The 18,710-nt window shown below is 50.3% G+C and overlaps 5 protein-coding genes across 5 annotated transcripts; 1 reads left to right on the forward strand and 4 right to left on the reverse strand.

Moving 5' to 3' along the window:
- Positions 1-163: 163 nt before the first annotated feature.
- N7532_000093 (putative ABC multidrug transporter) lies at positions 164-4,854 on the reverse strand (the record flags this gene model as incomplete). Its single annotated transcript, XM_056612597.1, has 7 exons — positions 164-292; positions 372-714; positions 775-1,553; positions 1,594-2,727; positions 2,778-2,987; positions 3,037-4,360; positions 4,409-4,854. The coding sequence occupies 7 exons, from the start codon at positions 4,852-4,854 to the stop codon at positions 164-166; spliced, it is 4,365 nt and encodes a 1,454-aa protein (XP_056479821.1).
- A 1,315-nt stretch (positions 4,855-6,169) lies between these two features.
- Positions 6,170-6,799, reverse strand: N7532_000094 (uncharacterized protein; the record flags this gene model as incomplete). The annotated part of the gene is made up of 4 exons (XM_056612598.1): positions 6,170-6,188; positions 6,268-6,409; positions 6,447-6,475; positions 6,546-6,799. The coding sequence occupies 4 exons, from the start codon at positions 6,797-6,799 to the stop codon at positions 6,170-6,172; spliced, it is 444 nt and encodes a 147-aa protein (XP_056479822.1).
- A 129-nt stretch (positions 6,800-6,928) lies between these two features.
- On the reverse strand, positions 6,929-7,860 carry N7532_000095 (uncharacterized protein; the record flags this gene model as incomplete). Its single annotated transcript, XM_056612599.1, has 2 exons — positions 6,929-7,276; positions 7,342-7,860. 2 exons carry the CDS (start codon positions 7,858-7,860, stop codon positions 6,929-6,931), a joined length of 867 nt encoding a protein of 288 aa, XP_056479823.1.
- Positions 7,861-14,086: 6,226 nt separating this feature from the next.
- N7532_000096 (uncharacterized protein) lies at positions 14,087-15,895 on the reverse strand (the record flags this gene model as incomplete). Its single annotated transcript, XM_056612600.1, has 6 exons — positions 14,087-14,424; positions 14,481-14,989; positions 15,040-15,369; positions 15,428-15,501; positions 15,551-15,572; positions 15,624-15,895. 6 exons carry the CDS (start codon positions 15,893-15,895, stop codon positions 14,087-14,089), a joined length of 1,545 nt encoding a protein of 514 aa, XP_056479824.1.
- Positions 15,896-18,259: 2,364 nt separating this feature from the next.
- On the forward strand, positions 18,260-18,637 carry N7532_000097 (uncharacterized protein; the record flags this gene model as incomplete). Its single annotated transcript, XM_056612601.1, has 1 exon — positions 18,260-18,637. The coding sequence occupies one exon, from the start codon at positions 18,260-18,262 to the stop codon at positions 18,635-18,637; it is 378 nt and encodes a 125-aa protein (XP_056479825.1).
- Positions 18,638-18,710: the final 73 nt, after the last annotated feature.

The raw sequence follows: 18,710 nt of genomic DNA on the forward strand, positions 1-18,710 counted from the left end.
GAGCTTGAAGAAAATTATTGTGGGTGGACCACTCCATTGGTATAAAAGATATACTCAATGCATCTGCTTTTAATATCTCAACGCTTAACAGAAAAACATAATCGCTCATAGATGCTATGCAACCCATTCCACCTCAACTCACCCATATCCATTCTAAAAAAGCTCACTTCCTCCAAACAGACCTGAAATAAACAAGCAGATAAACCATAAGATAATTAGTAACCGTAAAGGCAAGGAAAATGCCAAAATACGGCCAAATTTTCGACTCATCAAGTCCAATGCCGGTTAAATACTGCACATACACACATTAGCAAACGCCCCCCAATCCAAAGGATACGGTGTAATCAATCAATCAGAACGGAGCAACTCACATCGTCACCACGACTATACTCGCAATACCCACACACCCCACTCGCATCTGGATTATCCAAATATCCGACCCCTTTTTGTTTCAACCAGTCACCCGCGTATTGCGCACAGGTCATGTCAGGCGGGGACTGGAAGAGTGTTAACTCGCTCGCCGAGCAGATCACCTCTGTCCCGCCGAGGACGGCGGCGAGGACACCGCCGATCCAGTAGGTGAACGGGGTGATGTAGTACATGGTGTATTTCCAGAATGCGGGCATTTGTTCGTGCGGGCGGAGGATGCCGTTGAAGAGTTCGCACATGATTATGAAGAAGGGCATTAGGGTTGCGGCGACCATTGAGTCAGAGCTACAGCCACAATAAAACGTTAAAAGGAGACCTAGGTGGAGTGGGGAGGGGGATACAAACCTCAGCGCAGCGATCCACTGACCCCAAGACGTAGCAAAGAGGAAAAAAAGGAAGAACATGAGGAAACTATACCCGGCCGCAAAGCCCAGCGGAAGCCCGACCATAAAGTAATACAGCACATAAAAAACAACGCCGCCGGCAATGGCATACGGAATCTCAGAAATGATCTGTGCAGTGCTAAACGCGATCCAGTTGTAGACGCCACTCGGTCCTTCGCGCGCAAGCCAAATATCTCTGTTCAGGATGAAGCGCATGGAGATGGCGTTGATGAATTCGGGGACAAGCATGAGGACCAGGAAGCACGAGAACGCCTTGGATTGGAGATCTGTTGTGCTGTCTCCGATTTGGAGGTAGGTTAGACCGTTGATGAGGGCGTGTAGGAAGGAGGCGTAGAGGCGCGAGTAGGGGTATTCGGCTGTTCGCCAGAATTGGCGGCATGTTCGTTGGGTGAGGAGGGTTATTTGTTGGTGAAGGGGTGGGAGGGATGGTGCGGAGGAGGCGTGTTTGTTTTCGTGGGTGCGAATGTCGGCGATTTCTTTCTTGACGTTTTGTGCCTCGGCTGAGTCGCGCCAGACGGAGGCCCAGTTGACGCTGTTGTCAGAGTCTTTCATGCCGCCGACGACTACTTCAATTAGGAAATCTGCGGCGTTGGTGACATTTTGCGGGTTGTGGCCGTGTTTGTTAAAGTAGTTGAAGATGGTCTCGCCAGACTCGCCGACTGGTCCGAAGTAGTAAGTGCTGCCGCCGGGGCTGAGCGCGAGGACACGATCAAACTGCGACTGTAAGAACCAGCATACATCAAAGAACGGGGGAACATACCTCTTCAAATTGCTGCTGATTCGCCTGATGAATAGTACAGAGAACAGCCAGTCCCTGATCCGACAGTCGTCGCAGTAGCGCAACAATGCTGGTCGCACCTTGACTGTCCAGTCCACTCGTAGGCTCATCCAGGAACAGCAGCAATCGCGGACGAGCGCAGAGCTCGACACCGATCGTGACGCGCTTCTTCTTCTCAATATCCAACGATCCAATCACTGCATTCTGCAAGTCCACGAGATCCAGCGTGTGCAGTACTGTCTCGACGTACGCCAACTTCTCTTCCTTGGGAGTATCGCGGTCCTGGCGGAGGAGTGCGGAAAACTCGAATGCTTCGCGGATCGTGCTACTCTCGTCGTGAATGTCCATCTGCTGGCAGTATCCGATCTGTCGATTGAAAGAATCGTCGATGGGCTGGTTGTCGACGTACATTGATCCGGTCAATATGCCAGCGCTTGGTCGTTGGGTGAGTGCCGTCAACACTGCTGATGTCAATTTATGTCTCGCTGAAATCTCTTTGGTGGACTCACGAGTCGATTTGCCTGCTCCGGACGCTCCAACTAGCGCAGTGAGAGTGCCAGGCTTGCAATAACCATTCACACCATCAAGAAGCTTCCGCTTTTCCTTCCCGATCTGCACACTGAGCTCCAAGTCCGCCCAGGTAAATGTAGACTCAGTCGCAGCAAGAGACTGCTCAGGCTTGACACCCTGAGACTCAGCCGGTGAAGCCTTGGAATCAACCGAAACAGGAGAGGATTCCTCATCAAACCGAGCTTTCCTCTGGCTGAACCATTTCTTCGAACTGTTGTACTGGGTGGGACCAGCGCTGTCCAATTCCCACTCCATGACTTCGCTAAGCCAGCAAGTAAGAGCGACATAGACGAACGTGAACAGACAGAGAATTCCAAAATTGCGCCACACATGGCGGTAGTAGAATCCGAAATGAGCAGCGAGGTAATCGTCGCCGTTCACGACTGTGCTACCGATCTTGCTGCCGGCGTAAGCGCAGCTTTGGTAGGCGACGTCGGTGTAGTTGGATCCTGAAGGGACGATTGACGAGGCGGCGCACGTAAAGTTAACGTTGTGGAATTCGGCTGCCATTACTGATTCGTAGGTATACAATGCGGGTGTTATATACTACAGCTTCGTTAGTATATGCTGGTATGTAATCGTATAGACTGACCTACCGCAATCCATCCGACCCAAGGAACATCCTGCAGCATCTTGTCAACGGACAAGACATAGCCACCGAAAACAATGCAGAATAGAACCGAGACACCGCAGTAGCGTAGTGCGACCTCAAAATTACTCGACATAGCTGCGAAAACACGAAACTGGGCCGTGAGGCAGACCGTGCAGATGTAGATGAAAAGGAAGTCGATGAAGAATGGCCCAGCCTAAACTCGTTAGCAGAGCCTCGCCTCCAAACTTCGAGGGCATACTTACATCCGAACGCAGCCCCGACAGGAAGTACATCACAATCAGGTACAACAGAGTCAGTATAGCAGATAATATCATATCCTGCATAACCCGTGCCAGGCAGACAGCACTCGGCCTGACAAAAGCAAACTTCTTCTGCCGGCTGAGGATATCACGTCCCTGCATTGCGTCTTCAAGCTCCGACATCTGCAGCCAAGCAAGCAGAATCGAAGAGTAGAAGAGGACACCACCACGAGAATACATCCCCTCCGTTGTCTGCGGCTGCTTGTAGAACATCGACCCGATCAGCAGACCATAAACAATACAAGAGATGAACTTGATATACAGCGGACTCATGTGCCCTTTCAACTGCCACAGTTGCCGTTGAGCACAGAGAACAACCTGTCTGAACAGTGATATAGTGTATGGAGACTTGGACGAGACAAAGCGAGACTTGTCACTCTGCATCGTCCGCTTGAACTCCTCAATGCTCCCACACTCCGATGTCTGGCAAGATCCACTACACTTCCCGCCAGCGCGCTGGTCGTCGTACATTTCAACAGATCGCTCGATATTTTTGAATGCGACGCTTTGTCGGAACGCCGTCTCAAGCTCGATCGGTCCCTTGGGCGCGCGGTCCTGCCACCCAGGACGAAATCGTCGTCGCTCAGGCACGGTAATGCTAGTCAGGAAGTCGGAGGTGGTCTGCATCTCGGCGCATTCGTAGCCTAGATCTTCAAAGTAGCGCTTGGCTTGGCTGGCGGGCCCTTGGTAGAGCATTCTTCCCTCATCAATAAGCAAGACCTTATCCATGAGTTCGTAGATGGCGTCCGAGGCTTGGTAGAGTGTGAGGAGGGTCGCCTTTCCGCAGGTGTCGGTCATGATTCGCAAGCTACGCGCGTAATCCAGGGCAGAGGAGGCATCAAGACCTCGAGTGGAGTTATCCCAGCATGTCACAGAAGAGTCCGTGGCGAGCGATTCAATGATGGAGATACGCTTGCGTTCACCACCGGATACACCACGGATATACTCGTTACCGACGAGGGTGTTCATGGTATGAGACATGCCAAACACACGGCCGTAGATTTCTAGATACCGCGGGATGCGGTCCTGGTAGCGCTTTGGCGTTTTACTCTGCAGTGCAAATTCCAGAGTTTGTCTCACGTTGAGAGTGGGAAAATGCACGTCGTCTTCAGGCACGTACGCCACGGCGCTACGGTAGTGATTGCGCATTTCCTCGGGGCTCAAACCCGAATAATCGATTAAGCCTGTAACACCGAGGAAAGAGGAGTGGTGGCCTGCAATTGTTCGCAAGAATGTCGAGCAGCCGGCACCAGGTCGTCCAAGCACGCTATACAAGTTTAGAAAAAATCCTCGTCATTAACGTGGGTTTACTTACAGCATCATCTCGCCGCTCTCAACCACCCCAGAAAAGTCCCGGATAAGCTGACGTCCGTCTTCAGGCTTCTTCGATGACACCCATGGCTGAAAAGTCCATTCGTAAATATCCTGGAAAGTCAGAGTGCGCCACAGAGCCGTTCCCAGTGTCTTGACGCCGGCGTGATCATCCCCATCGCCCCATGTCGACACCGACTGGAAACTAACACCCAGATTCGAACGCTTCTTGCCTCCCCGAACCTGTTCCTCGAGGAACTTGTCAAACGAAGAGTGGGGCTCCGCATACTGCACGCCAGGCTGACTCTTTTCCGTCAACGTGCGATGGATATCAGCGAGAGCATCCTCGTCCGCGTGAGAGACATGCACACGAGGCCCGTGATCATCGGATGGAGCTTCCTGCCCCGACGTAAACGAATGCTGAGGCCGAGAGTGTAGAGGAGCGGGCATGATGTACCCAGTCGCAAAAACCGATCACAAAATGCTATGATGAAAAGCCGAACAGAACACACTGCATCTTTGTGCTGAAAGAAAAAAAAGAGATGGCGAGCGGTCGTCCTCAAATATCATACGTAACATCTCGGAGAGCCCAGTCCGTCCCGAGAAAACCGGAAAAGGAAGCCAAGCTACATTCTGACTCTAATACGTCCGCACCCAATCACCACCCTCAAAGCTTGCTGAGAAATCGCAAAGCTGGAGAAAGGCCGGGTGGGCCCGCCATCAAAACACACTGACTCGTGACAATTCTGATCCGCCGAGGATCTCGCGCGCCAATGATAACCCAGAGTCAGGGCCAGCCACGAGCGGCCCACGAGGGCTCCGCCTGGAGAAACAGGCGCCTGCGCAACCTTGCCTGGATCGGGTAAGTCGCTGGAGAGCGGAGGCAAATCTTGAAGAGCAGTGAAAAGAGGGCCCGCGGTGTCCGCGGGAACCGAGCAGAATTGGGAAGCCAAGAGGAGAAGATCCACACGAGCCAAAGAACGCGGTTCCGACAGCTGCGAGCTACTACAGTATGCTGCTGGGCTGCATGGACTGAGTCAGTCGGCGTTGGTTCGGGCGGCTATCTCGTCAAGGGCTTTTTAATGGTTGGCAAGCTATAGGTGGATGGCCCGATCTGCGTCGATCGGGCTGGAGCTGCTGTTTTGAGCGGAGAATTGACGGTGAGTATTGCATCTTGACGGTGGTCAGTGCGGCCTGTCATCGCGTGAGAGTGGGTTCAGTGCAGAAATGTCCGGTCTGACAGAAAAAGCAATGAGCAGAAACGAGGTTGGCAAGGCTGACGTTGCAGAAGGAGTTGCTGAGAAAGCCGGTATATGCGAGCCTGAGGCAGCAACACCAAGGCTGGCCTAAGCATTGAGGATCTACATTTACACGTTCCACGCGAGGCCGCTCTTTACTGCCAATATTAGATACCGATCATTTTTTGCATTTGTCGGATCTCTTTCAGGGTTCGCTCATCTTAATACGAGAGTGTGCCTGTGTTACGAGAAGCGTGACCGAGTCCGCTACCCGGGCTTCGCCCAGATGCATGCTGCTTGGCCTGTAGTCTGCCACCAGAATGCTGGGAAGATGCTAGATTTTTCACTACATGCTGTCACTTTTAGCTCAGTTCAAGCTCTAGTCATTGACCTAAGCATGATGAAAAAGTGAAAACCCGCGGACTTTATGCCAATGAATATGCCTCACAGACCCCTGAGGGTGCCTAATTTAAGCTTTGACTATTGCAAGCCTTATTTGACCATTGAATACGAAGCATTTCCCGAAATCAAATTGTAGCCAGATAGCTGAAAGTGAGGTTACCAGGTCCGAATAAAACTACCAAGTAAACTGGCAACCATCATCCATACGGTCACAGCAACTTACTGGCGTTCGGCCTTCTCGATTCCCGCCCGGCGCTTACCAAATTCATGGATGGTCGCGATAATCGCGGCAAAGGAATACATCTCCGCCGTGGACGGATCATTTCCGTACGTCATGTAGTTTATTGCGAGTTTCGAATTCGCATCTTTGGCATGGTAATCCAGGTAATAGGCTTTTTGAACTCGCGCTGAGGCCAATTGTCGTTGATAACCTTGTTCCACGTGTCAGTAGCGTTGGGGAATCTTGGCCCAGGCCTAAAGTGGCCCCCCGGCAGTACTTACAGCTGTGTCTCCTTTGTCGCCGAAGTTTTTCGCAGGTCCAATTCCAATGAATTCCCTCGCGCGTGCACTTTGAGACTAGGGGTGTGATATTCGTAAGGCTCTTTTCCGTCATCGGTGCTGTTGGAGCTAACTTGATTGTTGTAATAGTCTTCTTCGTTGTTAATTAGCACTGGGAGGACTTCGACCTTGAGCCCGAAGGAGTGCAGGATGGCGTAGAGGTGAGAGTCGACGCCTTTCAAGCCACCGGGCATCATGGAATCGGCTAACGCCAAGTTGTGGGGGTAGCAGTGGAAACAGAAGAAGCCTAGACACCACCTACAGAAATATTATTAGTCAAGTCTGCCTCAAAACCGTTGGTGGGGGTACGAACCCGTTTTGAGAAATCATGGTGTCTTCAGGAGGTTCTTCAAATCATCATAAAAGATCAGCGACTCCAACTCGGTGGGAGAGATGACCTGCAATTTCTCGAGCGGCTCGTAAATGTAGAGATTGTAGGTCAGTGTGAGCCGATAGCCACTGCTGATTGACTTGATCTCGTGTTCGCAATCACTGTAAAACGCCGCCCACTGAACTGAGTTTGTACTCTTTTCCGCCCATAAGAGGAGTCTCTCTCTACCGTTGTGTCGGACAGCCAGGTCTCCGCCTTCGGTCGATGGGAGGCACACAACCAACGAGCCAATCTGGTTCTTCGAGCGAGGGGTATCAACGTGGCTTGGAAGAGGCCAGTGGGACTGGAGTACACCTTTTATTGCATCAGCCAGCACGGTTTAAGAAATATCATCAAGTCAAATCTTACGTTCAGCTTGTAGAGCTCTGCACGGATCCGACGACGAGCCAGAGGATCGTTATCCCAAATCTTCAGCTGGGGAGCAAGAAACTTCTCAATCTCATCGAAGATCGCAAATTCCGCGGGGTGGAAAATCGTCGCGAATCGATGGGGATCAAGTTTGCCAACCTTGCGATACGCAGGATCCATAACCTCTTCACCCCGTCTGCCAAAGCTAGCAGCCTCGCAATCAGCGACCAGCTGGCCCAGGACCACATCACTGGAACAGGGGCCGAGGTATGGGGTGTCGATTGGAAGGATCGCGAGGTTGCTCTGATTCTGCCTTTCCCAGAAGATCCTGATCGGACTCGAAGATGAACCAGCTTGCCTATTAGTTGTACCGGTCTTGGTGACGGGAATGACGCCGGCGCAGACGAAGTTGGCAGATTCTTCCTCTTCGAGAATGGACTTTTCGAGGGCGCTACAAATTTTTTCAAAGGCCCTCTTGGTGAGAGAAGTGACCTTGGACTTTTTCTTAGCGGGTGCCATTGTGGACTTGCACCCTCGAAGGGGAAGTAGCTGAGTGAGGTGGTGACTTGATTAAGGTGGAAGAGAAAGGCGATAAAAAAGCAGAGTGGGAGATGAAAACTATCGACTTTAAATGTTGTAAGGAAGGAGCTCACGTTCAACGCGTATGTTGGAAATGACATGGAAATGGTGATATGCGGTGTTTGTAGTACTCAATGCGGTAAGTCTCTGCCACTTTTGGCGGTTGGCCTGCGTCTGCCTAGCAACTTTGCATTTCGACCAAAGCTGCTTGATATCTGTCTGGATTCATTAGAGCTGTCACATTTCTATCCTGGTCATGTTTCATATATCCTCGAATAGTTTGTTTCTGACCCCTACGCTCGGTCACGTACAAACATTGTCAGTTTGATATTTTATTGGCCAGCTTCTAACAAATACTCAGCGTGAAATGTTTGGTGATAAATATTCCAGTACTCAAGACCAAGCTGCTGCAGAAGGTACATATAAGTCTTTTCTGGGCTCTATTAAACCCAGAGGGTGATCTGTTTGGCTCCTGCCTGAGGCTCTCGTGGTACAGCCTGTGCTTTCCGCTTCAACAGTACAGCAGCCACGTGATCCGTGGAGATATAAATATCGCCTTCCTCTCCGTAACTTCCTCTTTTCTTTCTCTTCATACTTACCTAGTCGGGGTGGGCCGCGGTCATGAGGGCGACTCACCACAGACCGACCACCACATTGCACCGCGCGGTGGCTTGTTTGTTGAGGCACCTTCTGGGGGTCTCTCCCGCGTATTCTTTGGCTTACCCTTCGTGGGTTTATACACCTTTTCATCATGCCTTGAGTCTACGACTCAAGCTTGGAGAAGAGTCCTGTTCCGCACAGCCACGAAAATGATACCATGAAGATCATACAATGTGAGATAAAAGTGAGATATCTTTCATTACCTGACGACCTGCTTCCGACTCTCTTCCTACACTTCCTCCTCGTTCATACTCTTCCTGTCCCTACACTATCAGGCCTGCCGACGCGAGCCAGCTTAATCACAACCTCATTTCTCTATCACAAATATCGACACCATCAACGTCAAAATGAACTCATATTCCTTCGTTTCTTTCGAAGAAATCAGCTACATTATCGTTATGAGGAGTGTTCCTGGATTCAAGAAGACGTTCAGCTTCAACTGAATCTTCTTGCCGCCGCCATTCGTGCAATAGGACCCAGGTGAGATCTCTCCTGGAATCGCTGGTGAGTTTGAATTTTTCACTTCACTGAGGGACGGCGCTCACATCCTCTTCTACCAGGCTGTCTGGGCTGCGGATCGAGCTTTCCAAGCTATGCACCCGGCACACAGAATACCTCTTCGTGTCGCATACCACACACAATCAACATCACGGTCGACCCCGACTACGTTCCACACACAGCCCCGCTGAACGATCGATATTACAAGACCGACGATCGTATCATCAAAACCGCGACGCGCTTTGAGCTGGCTCGCGAAGCCAAGATGATCATCTGACAGTCCACCACACCGGAACTGAAGAAGTATCGTCCGGCTCTGACGCGAACCTCGACAACCTCTTCTTCACAACCTCTCCTTCCCGACCTCGGATTCAATACGGACACCATCACGACAATTTATTGAACGTTTTCATAACGGCTTTACCTCAAAAACCTGGAGTTTTCAGCCAAACCTTTTGCAAATTACCACGCAGCGAACGTTCACGGTAATGAGGGTTCTCATGACCTGCCGATAAATACAAAAGGATCTCCTTGTCCACGAGCAAAGTAATAATACTGCGGAAATAAATCCACCTGCAAAACGAATGCGTCTCAGCATACTAAATTGCACGATGGGGTCAAGTGCGCAAGCCTCCAGATCGAGCAAAAGGTGCGCAGTGTTACGGGCCTTTCGAAAGAAACAGATTCATTCGGTGCCTACAGGACGAGAATCTCGAAGATGAAGAAGGAAGGAGAAAGAAAGAAAGTCCGCCAGAAAAAGAGGGGTTAAGTCCCCAGCAAACGCGTAGTGCAAACGACCCAAAATTATGCTCAGGCATCCTTCCACGAGATGAGGCTATTCCCAGGTTCATCCGTCACACGCAGGAAGAAATCCTTTGCCCTGGCGCGACGGAGGTGATTGCTCTCGAATGTTTGAATTCAGACTAGATGCACAAAGTCACTCTTCCATGGAACATGGAAAGTCTGCGCCAGAACAGTCATTCATTCCAGCATCGAGAGACCTGCCCAATACTCCACTCAAAGATAGGAGTGGGAATATCATACCGGGTTGGGACAAGCTCCCATGGCCTTCAGTTCATGGCCAGAACGGCATATGGAAGTGGTATATTAAGTTATAGATTTGGTCCATCTAAGCAACGTGGCCGCAAATTAGTTTTGAAAGCCCACACTGGGCTCAATGGGGAGGTCTATGAATATCGCCAAGCAGCAATCCGCTATGAGACATCCGAAGACGATCCGATAGCAGCCCTTGCCATCAACGTCAAACAATTGAAACAACTATTCAATCTGTCACTGCCATCACAATTTAACAGCCACATCTGTTCCGATTAACAGATTGCAACAAAAATCGGCCCACATCCTCCGGCGGTTGATGCGCAACAGAATCATGCTCAACGCCGAGGGATTGTGAAAGCCTGGGTGAGTGAACCCCCGATGGACCTGCTACCGTCTGGACATTGAGCTCCTAGCATTCCTCTTATGCGGTGCTTCTACAGCCTGCCTCGCGTCCTGGCACTGTCGCTCCGCAGCGTGTGAAAGCCAGGCGTATAGTATCTTCGGAGTTCTCAGACCTTGGCTGTTCTGACACCATTGTGTCTCCTGAAAACAACGCTCAGGATTGCATTTTCACAGAGTCAAACTAATTCTAAACGAACGCTTTCCTCTCCTTGGAAGTGCAACATGGACGCGCAGCAGGATTTATTGTGTCTGTCTAACTTAAACACTATGAGTGACGACAACCAAGGTACTCACTCCGCATACTCTGGTGCTGTATGAGTCTCCCCGGAGTCTGCAGACATTCAGAAGGATCGAACAAAAATTCCGAAAGACCATACTACAGCCCTTGGGTGGGTAGAGCTATGGTAGCCTTTGTGTGGAGAGTGGCGGCTTACAGGAATGCCAGGGCTCTTGAAGACACAACACCTGCCCTCTTGAGGGAGGCGCCAGCAGGCTACAAGCTTTATCAAGACTAGGGGGGCGATGATTCGGGACAGACAGTAAATTATGAGCTCTCGTATATCCCGAAAATCCCAGTCCTTCCCTCGGATATCGACGATCCATGTCTTCGACCTCCCCAAAAGACTTGAACTTTGGAACCCGTCAAAACACTCTCTCCGCGGGCGTGGTCCACCCCAACTTTACATGACTTCTTCTGCTGTCGACCTACATCGGGAAGACCTCATGTGTCCATTGTCATTGTATTATGAGTGGCAGGTAGCAAGTCAATCTGCGAAAGTCCGCTTGGTACTTTGCAGCAAAGCGCGGCCCAGTGGTTCCACATCAGATATTGGTTCTTCGAGATTTTCTGGCAATAGTTTCGGCGCATCATTTGTGGACCATTGGGTTTTGGCAGCGCAAAGCCGAAGAAAGCTGGTCATGAAGGATCGGGATCCGAATCATCTGTTGCTCGGTCGGAGCATATCTCCGCTGAGATGGCATATTCGGCCATCGACACGAACGTTCGCACAGAACTTATCGAGAGATCGGATGTTTTCCTTCTTCTCACGGACATGATAGTTGACGGGATCGATCCTATTACTGCAGAAGAAACAGGTAATTCCGAAGTTTCCCGCTGAAAGCTTTCACGATTACACGCGAGGAGGGCGTTGCACCGTCTTGATGGGGCACTGTTAGGAAGCATCGGTTCACATGATCCTCCTACTTCTTCCACCACATCTTTCTCCCACCACATCTTTCTCCCACCACATCTTTCTCCCACCACATCTTTCTCCCACCACATCTTTCTCCCACCACATCTCCGTGCCAGGATATCCAGCTTAAAGATCGTCATCCAGCATAGTCTGAGAGAATGGAATTTCACCACCTACCTGCCACGAGGACTGGCAGACTTGGATTTGATTTATGTTTCGATATATTGAAACTAATCTTTCGCACTCTTGCTCTCCAAGACATCTGATATGCATGATGCAAATGCATGTACACACTGCCCCGGTCGGTATTGAAGACCCCGGCGATATTGGGCAACGCGATATTGACAAAGGGCACAAAATCGAGCCTCAAGAGAGTCCACATTTCTCTCCTTCCACTTTCGAAGACGATCTGGGAATCGAGGCCCTGATTGAATCATCAAATCTTCTTATCCTCTAATCTTCAGCTTTTAGTCACCAATGCAGGGGTTCTTTCGCGGAGCCAATGGGTGATTCAATCCAGCCCGAGGACCTGGATACTATGTTGCCGCACTGCTCTCCCATCTCCTGTCGCGCGGGACTTCTACCTCCTCCGACACTCGACTCCACCCAATTGCACTTTTCTACGAAAGGTACAAAGTGTGACGGATGAACCTGGGAATAGCCTCATCTCGTGTAAGGGTGCCTGAGGCATAATTCTGGGTCGTTTCCACACCGCGTTTGCTGGTGCGCGTTTGCTGGGTACTTAAGCCCTCTTTTTCTGGTGGACTTTCTTTCTTTCTCCTTCCTTCTCCATCTTCGAGATTCTCGTCTGTAGGCACCGAATGAATCTGTTTCTTTCGAAGGGCCGGTACACAAAGCAGCACCCCTAAAAGATTGGCTGTTGTTAACAGGGACAGACCGATGGTTCCGGATTCACGACCCTGAGGGCAGATCACTCTTCTCAAGCTTTGTCTGTCTGGACGAAGCGTATCTCTGACTGCCTTGATTCGAAGACAAGTTTCACAAGCAGAAGAAGCAGGAAAACAGACAGGATATCTTAATTATGGTTTCTTAGCTGCTCTTAATCCAGCTACTTATCAGAATGTTCTGTGCAAACCTGAGGAGGGTGAATCCTTTATGAATAAAAATCCCGGATCTCTTGAGCAATGAATGGAGGGACCCATGGGTTCCTCAGCCGGTCTGGACAGAGCCAATCCATTCGGATCTGACTCCTCTGGATTTAATCGAAGCGACACTTCCTCCAGTATATCACACTTGGACTGTACCTGTCTACCGGCATTTGCCATCGAAGCGGTTCGTTCTGCCTCCGCGGTACGCCCAACTTACCGATTAGCAAGACTTTATTGTAATGCGTCACGTCTCCTTGTCGAACCGGATCAAGTTGTAACAGTATATTTCGGCCAGCATAGTGTCACTAGAAATAGCGCCCGAGCCTGGGCCCAGGCTCACCGTATGAGTTCACGGGGACCTTTTTTCCGGTAGTGGTTGGGAGCTATAATTTGCTGGGGAGGGTACGAACCTCCCTAATCTTGCCTACCTGGGTTATAAGACGACGAAAATCTGGTGTAATGCTTAAGCTGGAAAGGAGGTCAACGTATCTGGCTAGGCCAGATAGTCGCCAGCAGCGTCCAACTTGCTCGGCCCCGGCACGATAACACCCAGTTCACCTCGACCCGAGCCGGCAGATGACAAGTATTCATGGATGATAGCACTGGAATCCAGATCACGCAAGGCAACGACAACCTGACTTTTGACATGAAAACCGGCGCGCTTATCCGCCTTTGCAAATACCCATGCAGAGTACCAGAATACCCAGAACGTCAAGAAGGATATTCATGTCCAGCGTAAGTATCCCCACTGAGACGGCGAAATGGCACTGCTGAAAGGGAGTGATAAAATCATCATCGCCGCCTCGCGATTCCCAAGACCTGTTTCCAAACACATTTTCGAGATTACAGGATGGAGACAATGCTTTCCACCTACAAGAAGCTGAAGTCATCGATAAACATGCTTCGTCAAGCATCGTCCGGTTTCTCTCTCTCTCCCCGGGGAAGCAAAGTGACTGATCATGGAGCTCAACTTCATGATCGATAATTCCATTGTCAGGTAGAGTCAGCACAGCGCGGCTATTGCGATGCATTTTGGAACGTGCTGGATATGGAGGATGATCAAGTATAGTTTGATTCGATCCCAATGGTGACTTCCGTGTGAAATACTTTACCTAGGTATAGGAAGCTCAACACCAAAACAAAAATGAACTTTTGATCTATTCCAACTCTACCATGAACCAAATAACTAATAACAACCGAAATGCACAAACCCCATCAAACGAGTCATATCAATCTCACACGGCGGGGCTAATACCCATTCTTATCAACCCCATTCTCCCTATAAACCTCCAAACTATACTTCGCAAACTTACTCCTCCCCCGAATGCGCCGTCCATACCGATTAAAAAGTGGGGGCAGAACACAAAAAAACGTCGCAAAAGCCGCCAAAATAGATGACGCAACATTCGCGCCCAGCCCCTCAAACATCTCCGTCGCGAACAGCGGAAACGCAGCAGACATACTCGACCTAAGCAACTGCACCGCCGCAAATCCGCTCGCTGCATAGCCCATGTAACTATCCGCAAGATACCCGGCTAATACAGAATCAAACTCGTTCACCGCGTACCCGATGAGTACAAGGGAGGCTGTTGACACAAGCCAGTGGACATCCGTGATGAGTGGCGGGATGGTCCACGCGAACCACCACAACCCCCTGCGAGGATCGGTGCACCGATCGAGAAGCCGAGGAGTTTGTGTTCTGGTTCGAGGGGGATGTTCTGGTCTTTGTATTTTTGTATTATGCGGATGTCTTGGATGCGGGTTAGCATTCCACTGAGTAATCCGATGCAGATGGCCAGGAACGGGAGGTAGGCGGATGTATCTGAGAAGCCCATTGAGACGTAAATTGGGGGGAGGGCTTCGGTGAAGAGGTAGATTAGGGCGAAGGCGACGGCAGACATGGTAGCAACCATGAAGACGATTGGTTCTGTGAAGAAAAGTTGGATTGGGCGGAAGAGGCCTATTCGGACGAAGGTTTTTAAGTCGGGCGTGTGATCTGGGTTGAGAGCTTTTAGGGTGGTGATGCCGGTGGCCTGCCGGATCTTTTCAACTTCTTTTTCGAGCACGGAGGACGGGCGCGATTCGTGGATGAAGAGGAGGAGGATTGTGACCAGCGCTGTTACGGCTGCTGCGATGCGGAAGACCCATCTCCTATACCACATATCAGCAGGTGTAGAAGTTAAGAGGGTGGGTGTGGGTACCAGCTGAGCGAGACAGTGATGTAAATACTCATAATTGGACCAAGCGCAAGGCCCATATTCGCGACAATGGCCCAGAGAAAGATGAGCCAGACGCGATCTTTCGAGTTGTACATATCCTCAATGCTCCCCGCGACGACGATGGCGGGAATCGCAGATAGAAAACCGGAGAAGAATCGGCCGACGACGACGGCCGCGAGAGACGGGATAATGCCGACAATCAAACAGAAGACGCTGTACAGGCCTGTACTGACGATGTAGAGCTTTTTGCGTCCAAAGGCCTCGGACCAGGCTGGGAAGATGATACCGCCGATCATTTGGCCGAGGAGGGAGCTGCAGTAGCGGTGAGTTATGAGTCATGCAGGTTATGGGTTATGCTGGTGATCCTCACAGCGAGACGAAGAGAAAAATCGCCAGTGTCTTGTCAATACCGTATTCATGGCGGGCGTGATCGGCTGCTGAGCTCTGAGTCATGTCAGTGTAGAACGGCAACACTTGAAAGAGGTATACATACACCCGCTGTACTAACAGACGTCCTGCTCAAAAATCAGCTCTGCTCTTAAAAGAAAGAGGGGCCACATACATACGTGAACAAATCCAAGAAAATAATCAACCCTGTATCATATATCTTTCTTGACGCGGGCCAATTGCGTGGATGCCGTTTATTCGAGACGGACCAGCGAATAAATTCTCCATTGAGGGTATATTCCAATCCATGTTCGTCCAGCAGAGACTGGATTCCCTCTGCATTCTCCACTGGTGCAAGCTGGAGCGGTTCGCCGGTGCCCATGTTCACAGGTGCAGTGAGAAGAGAGTGTGGGGGACAAAGGATAAAGAAGCGGAGACCCCACGGAGTCATTTTCTTCTCGGCTCGTTTGCCGTAATGGGCGTTCCGTTCTCCAGTATTGGACTCCACCGAGCTACGCTAGTCTTTGCCCTGTATAGATGATAGTGGCTGCAGTGGCCGCATAATGGCTCATATTAGCAGTCATTGGCCAGTCGGCTTGGCTGCATTCCCGATACTCGTGCTCTCCAGGCATGATGTAGTAGATGCCGCTAAGAGAAATACAGCCGAGCGCTCACTACAGAACTATACAAAATGCAATATCCGCCTAGATGTAGCCAATAATAAATTATTTGACACAAAATAAGCAATTCCTTCACACTTCTCGACAGAACAACTTCAGCTTCGACCCTCCTCCAACTGACATTAACGTAATTCCCTGCCGTTCGGAACACCCGCCCGTTCGGAACACCCCATCCAAAAACGCGTCTTTCTAACCACCCACCTAATTCAACCACCTACCATGCCACCAAAACGCGCCGAATCAGCGCAGAAATCGGCTAATCAAGAGGGCAAGATCTTATTAGCCCTTAGAGATATCAAAAATGGCCGTATCAACTCTCTTCGCGCTGCAGCGAAGCTATACGAAATACCACTCACCACACTACACTCACGCGCCACTGGCCAAACCTCACGCGTCGATAAGCGCCCAACAGGCCATAAATTGACCCAATTAGAAGAGGATTCGCTTACTAGATGGATACTCTCTATGGATTCACGTGGAGCAGCGCCTAGGCCGTCTACTGTGCGAGAAATGGCTAATATTCTATTGGCTGCCCGTGGTGACGACCCTCCGGCTACAGTAGGCAAGAATTGGCCATCAAGCTTCGTCAACCGACGAGACGAGCTTCGTTCAACCTTCTCACGACGCTACGATTATAAACGCGCCCAAAACGAAGACCCAAAATCACCACGAACCTGGTTTGCGACCGTCCAACGTGTTATTGATGAGAATGGTATCCAACGGGGGGATATCTATAACTTTGATGAGACCGGCTTCGCTATGGGTCTTATATCTACACAACGGGTAGTTACAAGGGCTGAATATTATGGTCGGCGAGCGCTTTTACAACCGGGTAATCGTGAATGGGTTACTGCGATCGAAGCAGTAAGCGCTGATGGCTATTCGCTACCGCCTTGCGTGATATTCAAAGGCAAAAACTTCATCGCTTCTTGGTTCGACGAACAGCTTCATCTTCCAAAAGACTGGCGTATCGAGGTCTCGCCAAACGGCTGGACAACCTATGAAATTGGCCTTCGTTGGCTACAAAAGCTCTTTATTCCAGCGACTACAGCGCGTGCGAGGGGTGGATATCGGCTATTGATTCTTGACGGCCACGGTAGCCACCTTACACCTCAATTCGACCAAATCTGCGCTGAAAACAATGTGATTCCACTTTGTATGCCTCCACACTCTTCGCATCTCTTACAACCGCTTGACGTTGGCTGTTTTGCTATACTAAAACGCGCATACGGCCGCTTCGTGAGCGATCTAGCTCGTTGGTCATATAACACTATCGACAAATTCGACTTCCTTAATGATTACCCCCAGGCGCGTACCGAGGCCTTTCAACCACATATTATTCAAAGTGCATTCGCAGCTACTGGTCTTGTTCCAATTGACCCAGAACGGGTACTTTCGAAGCTTAATATCTCACTCAAAACACCGTCACCACCGAATAGCCGGCCAACCACCAGCGATAGCCATTTTAGCCCAAAAACACCCAGGACCGTCGTTCAACTAGAAAAATCAGCTTCGTTACTCAAAGATCTATTAAGACAACGGTCAAACAGCCCTCCGAGCCCATTAAAAACGCTGGTAGATCAAATCATCAAGGGCCATTACGAACAGCTTCATTCAACAGCGTTATTATTGCATGAAAACGCTAGACTACGCGTGGGTAATGAGAAAACACGCCAGAAACGCACACGGTCAAATCGGCAAATAGTTCACGAAGGAGGCTTGACAGTTGAAGAGGGTCAACAGCTAGTTACGCAGCTAAATCAGCTAGTTGAAGCTGATCGGGTCGTTTCGCATGAGCAGGCCGATGAGGCTATTCAACTAGCTCAGCCAGCAACCAGGGCTCTACCAAGGTGTAGTGGGTGTAGGGAAATTGGCCATAAGATCAATCAATGTAAAAATCGTCAGATATAGCTAAATTGATGCGTTTTGGTTGATAAATTTTTATGCAAAAATTTCTAATGGGGGTAGGTGTTCCGAACGGGCGGGTGTTCCGAACGGCAGGGAATTACGTTATAAAGCCCACCACCTGACTGACTAATCCGCCAAGAACTAAGCTCCCTCCGCTCTACCATCTTTTCCTCAATCAACCTCTCCCCTCCCACCGCACCTCGCCATGCCCATCTTACACACATAGCATGCTTTTCAACGCCCTAATCCGCACCCACCACATAACCTCCCGCAAAAAAGTCTCCGCCCTCAAACGCGCCGCCGACACCCACCGCGTCGCCGTCCTCCTCCGCTCCGGCGGCTGTCCGGGTATCATGTATGTTGAGGGTGCGGAGCGGGGGCAGGTTGAGGAGTGGGTTGGTGTTGTGAAGAGATTGCGGTATAAGGACTTTCAGCTTGTTAGTAAAACTGGTGAGCTTGTACATGAAGATGCGCAAAGCAGCGCCAGCACCAGGGATAAGATCAATGTTGGGTTGGATGAGGTTGAGAGCGTCAAGGAGTTTGGAAGTGCGATGGCTTCGAAAGGGATTTGGGGGTGGTGGAGGAGAGGGATGGGGTATTCTTGATCTCGGCTATCTGAATTTTTACTGGTGTTTGCTGGTTGTTGCAGCCGGTTTGTTAAAATGATACCAATGATTT

This window comes from Penicillium argentinense, assembly GCF_028826775.1.
Source record: "Penicillium argentinense strain IBT 30761 chromosome Unknown utg000001l_segment0_segment0, whole genome shotgun sequence".
Taxonomy (NCBI): domain Eukaryota; kingdom Fungi; phylum Ascomycota; class Eurotiomycetes; order Eurotiales; family Aspergillaceae; genus Penicillium; species Penicillium argentinense.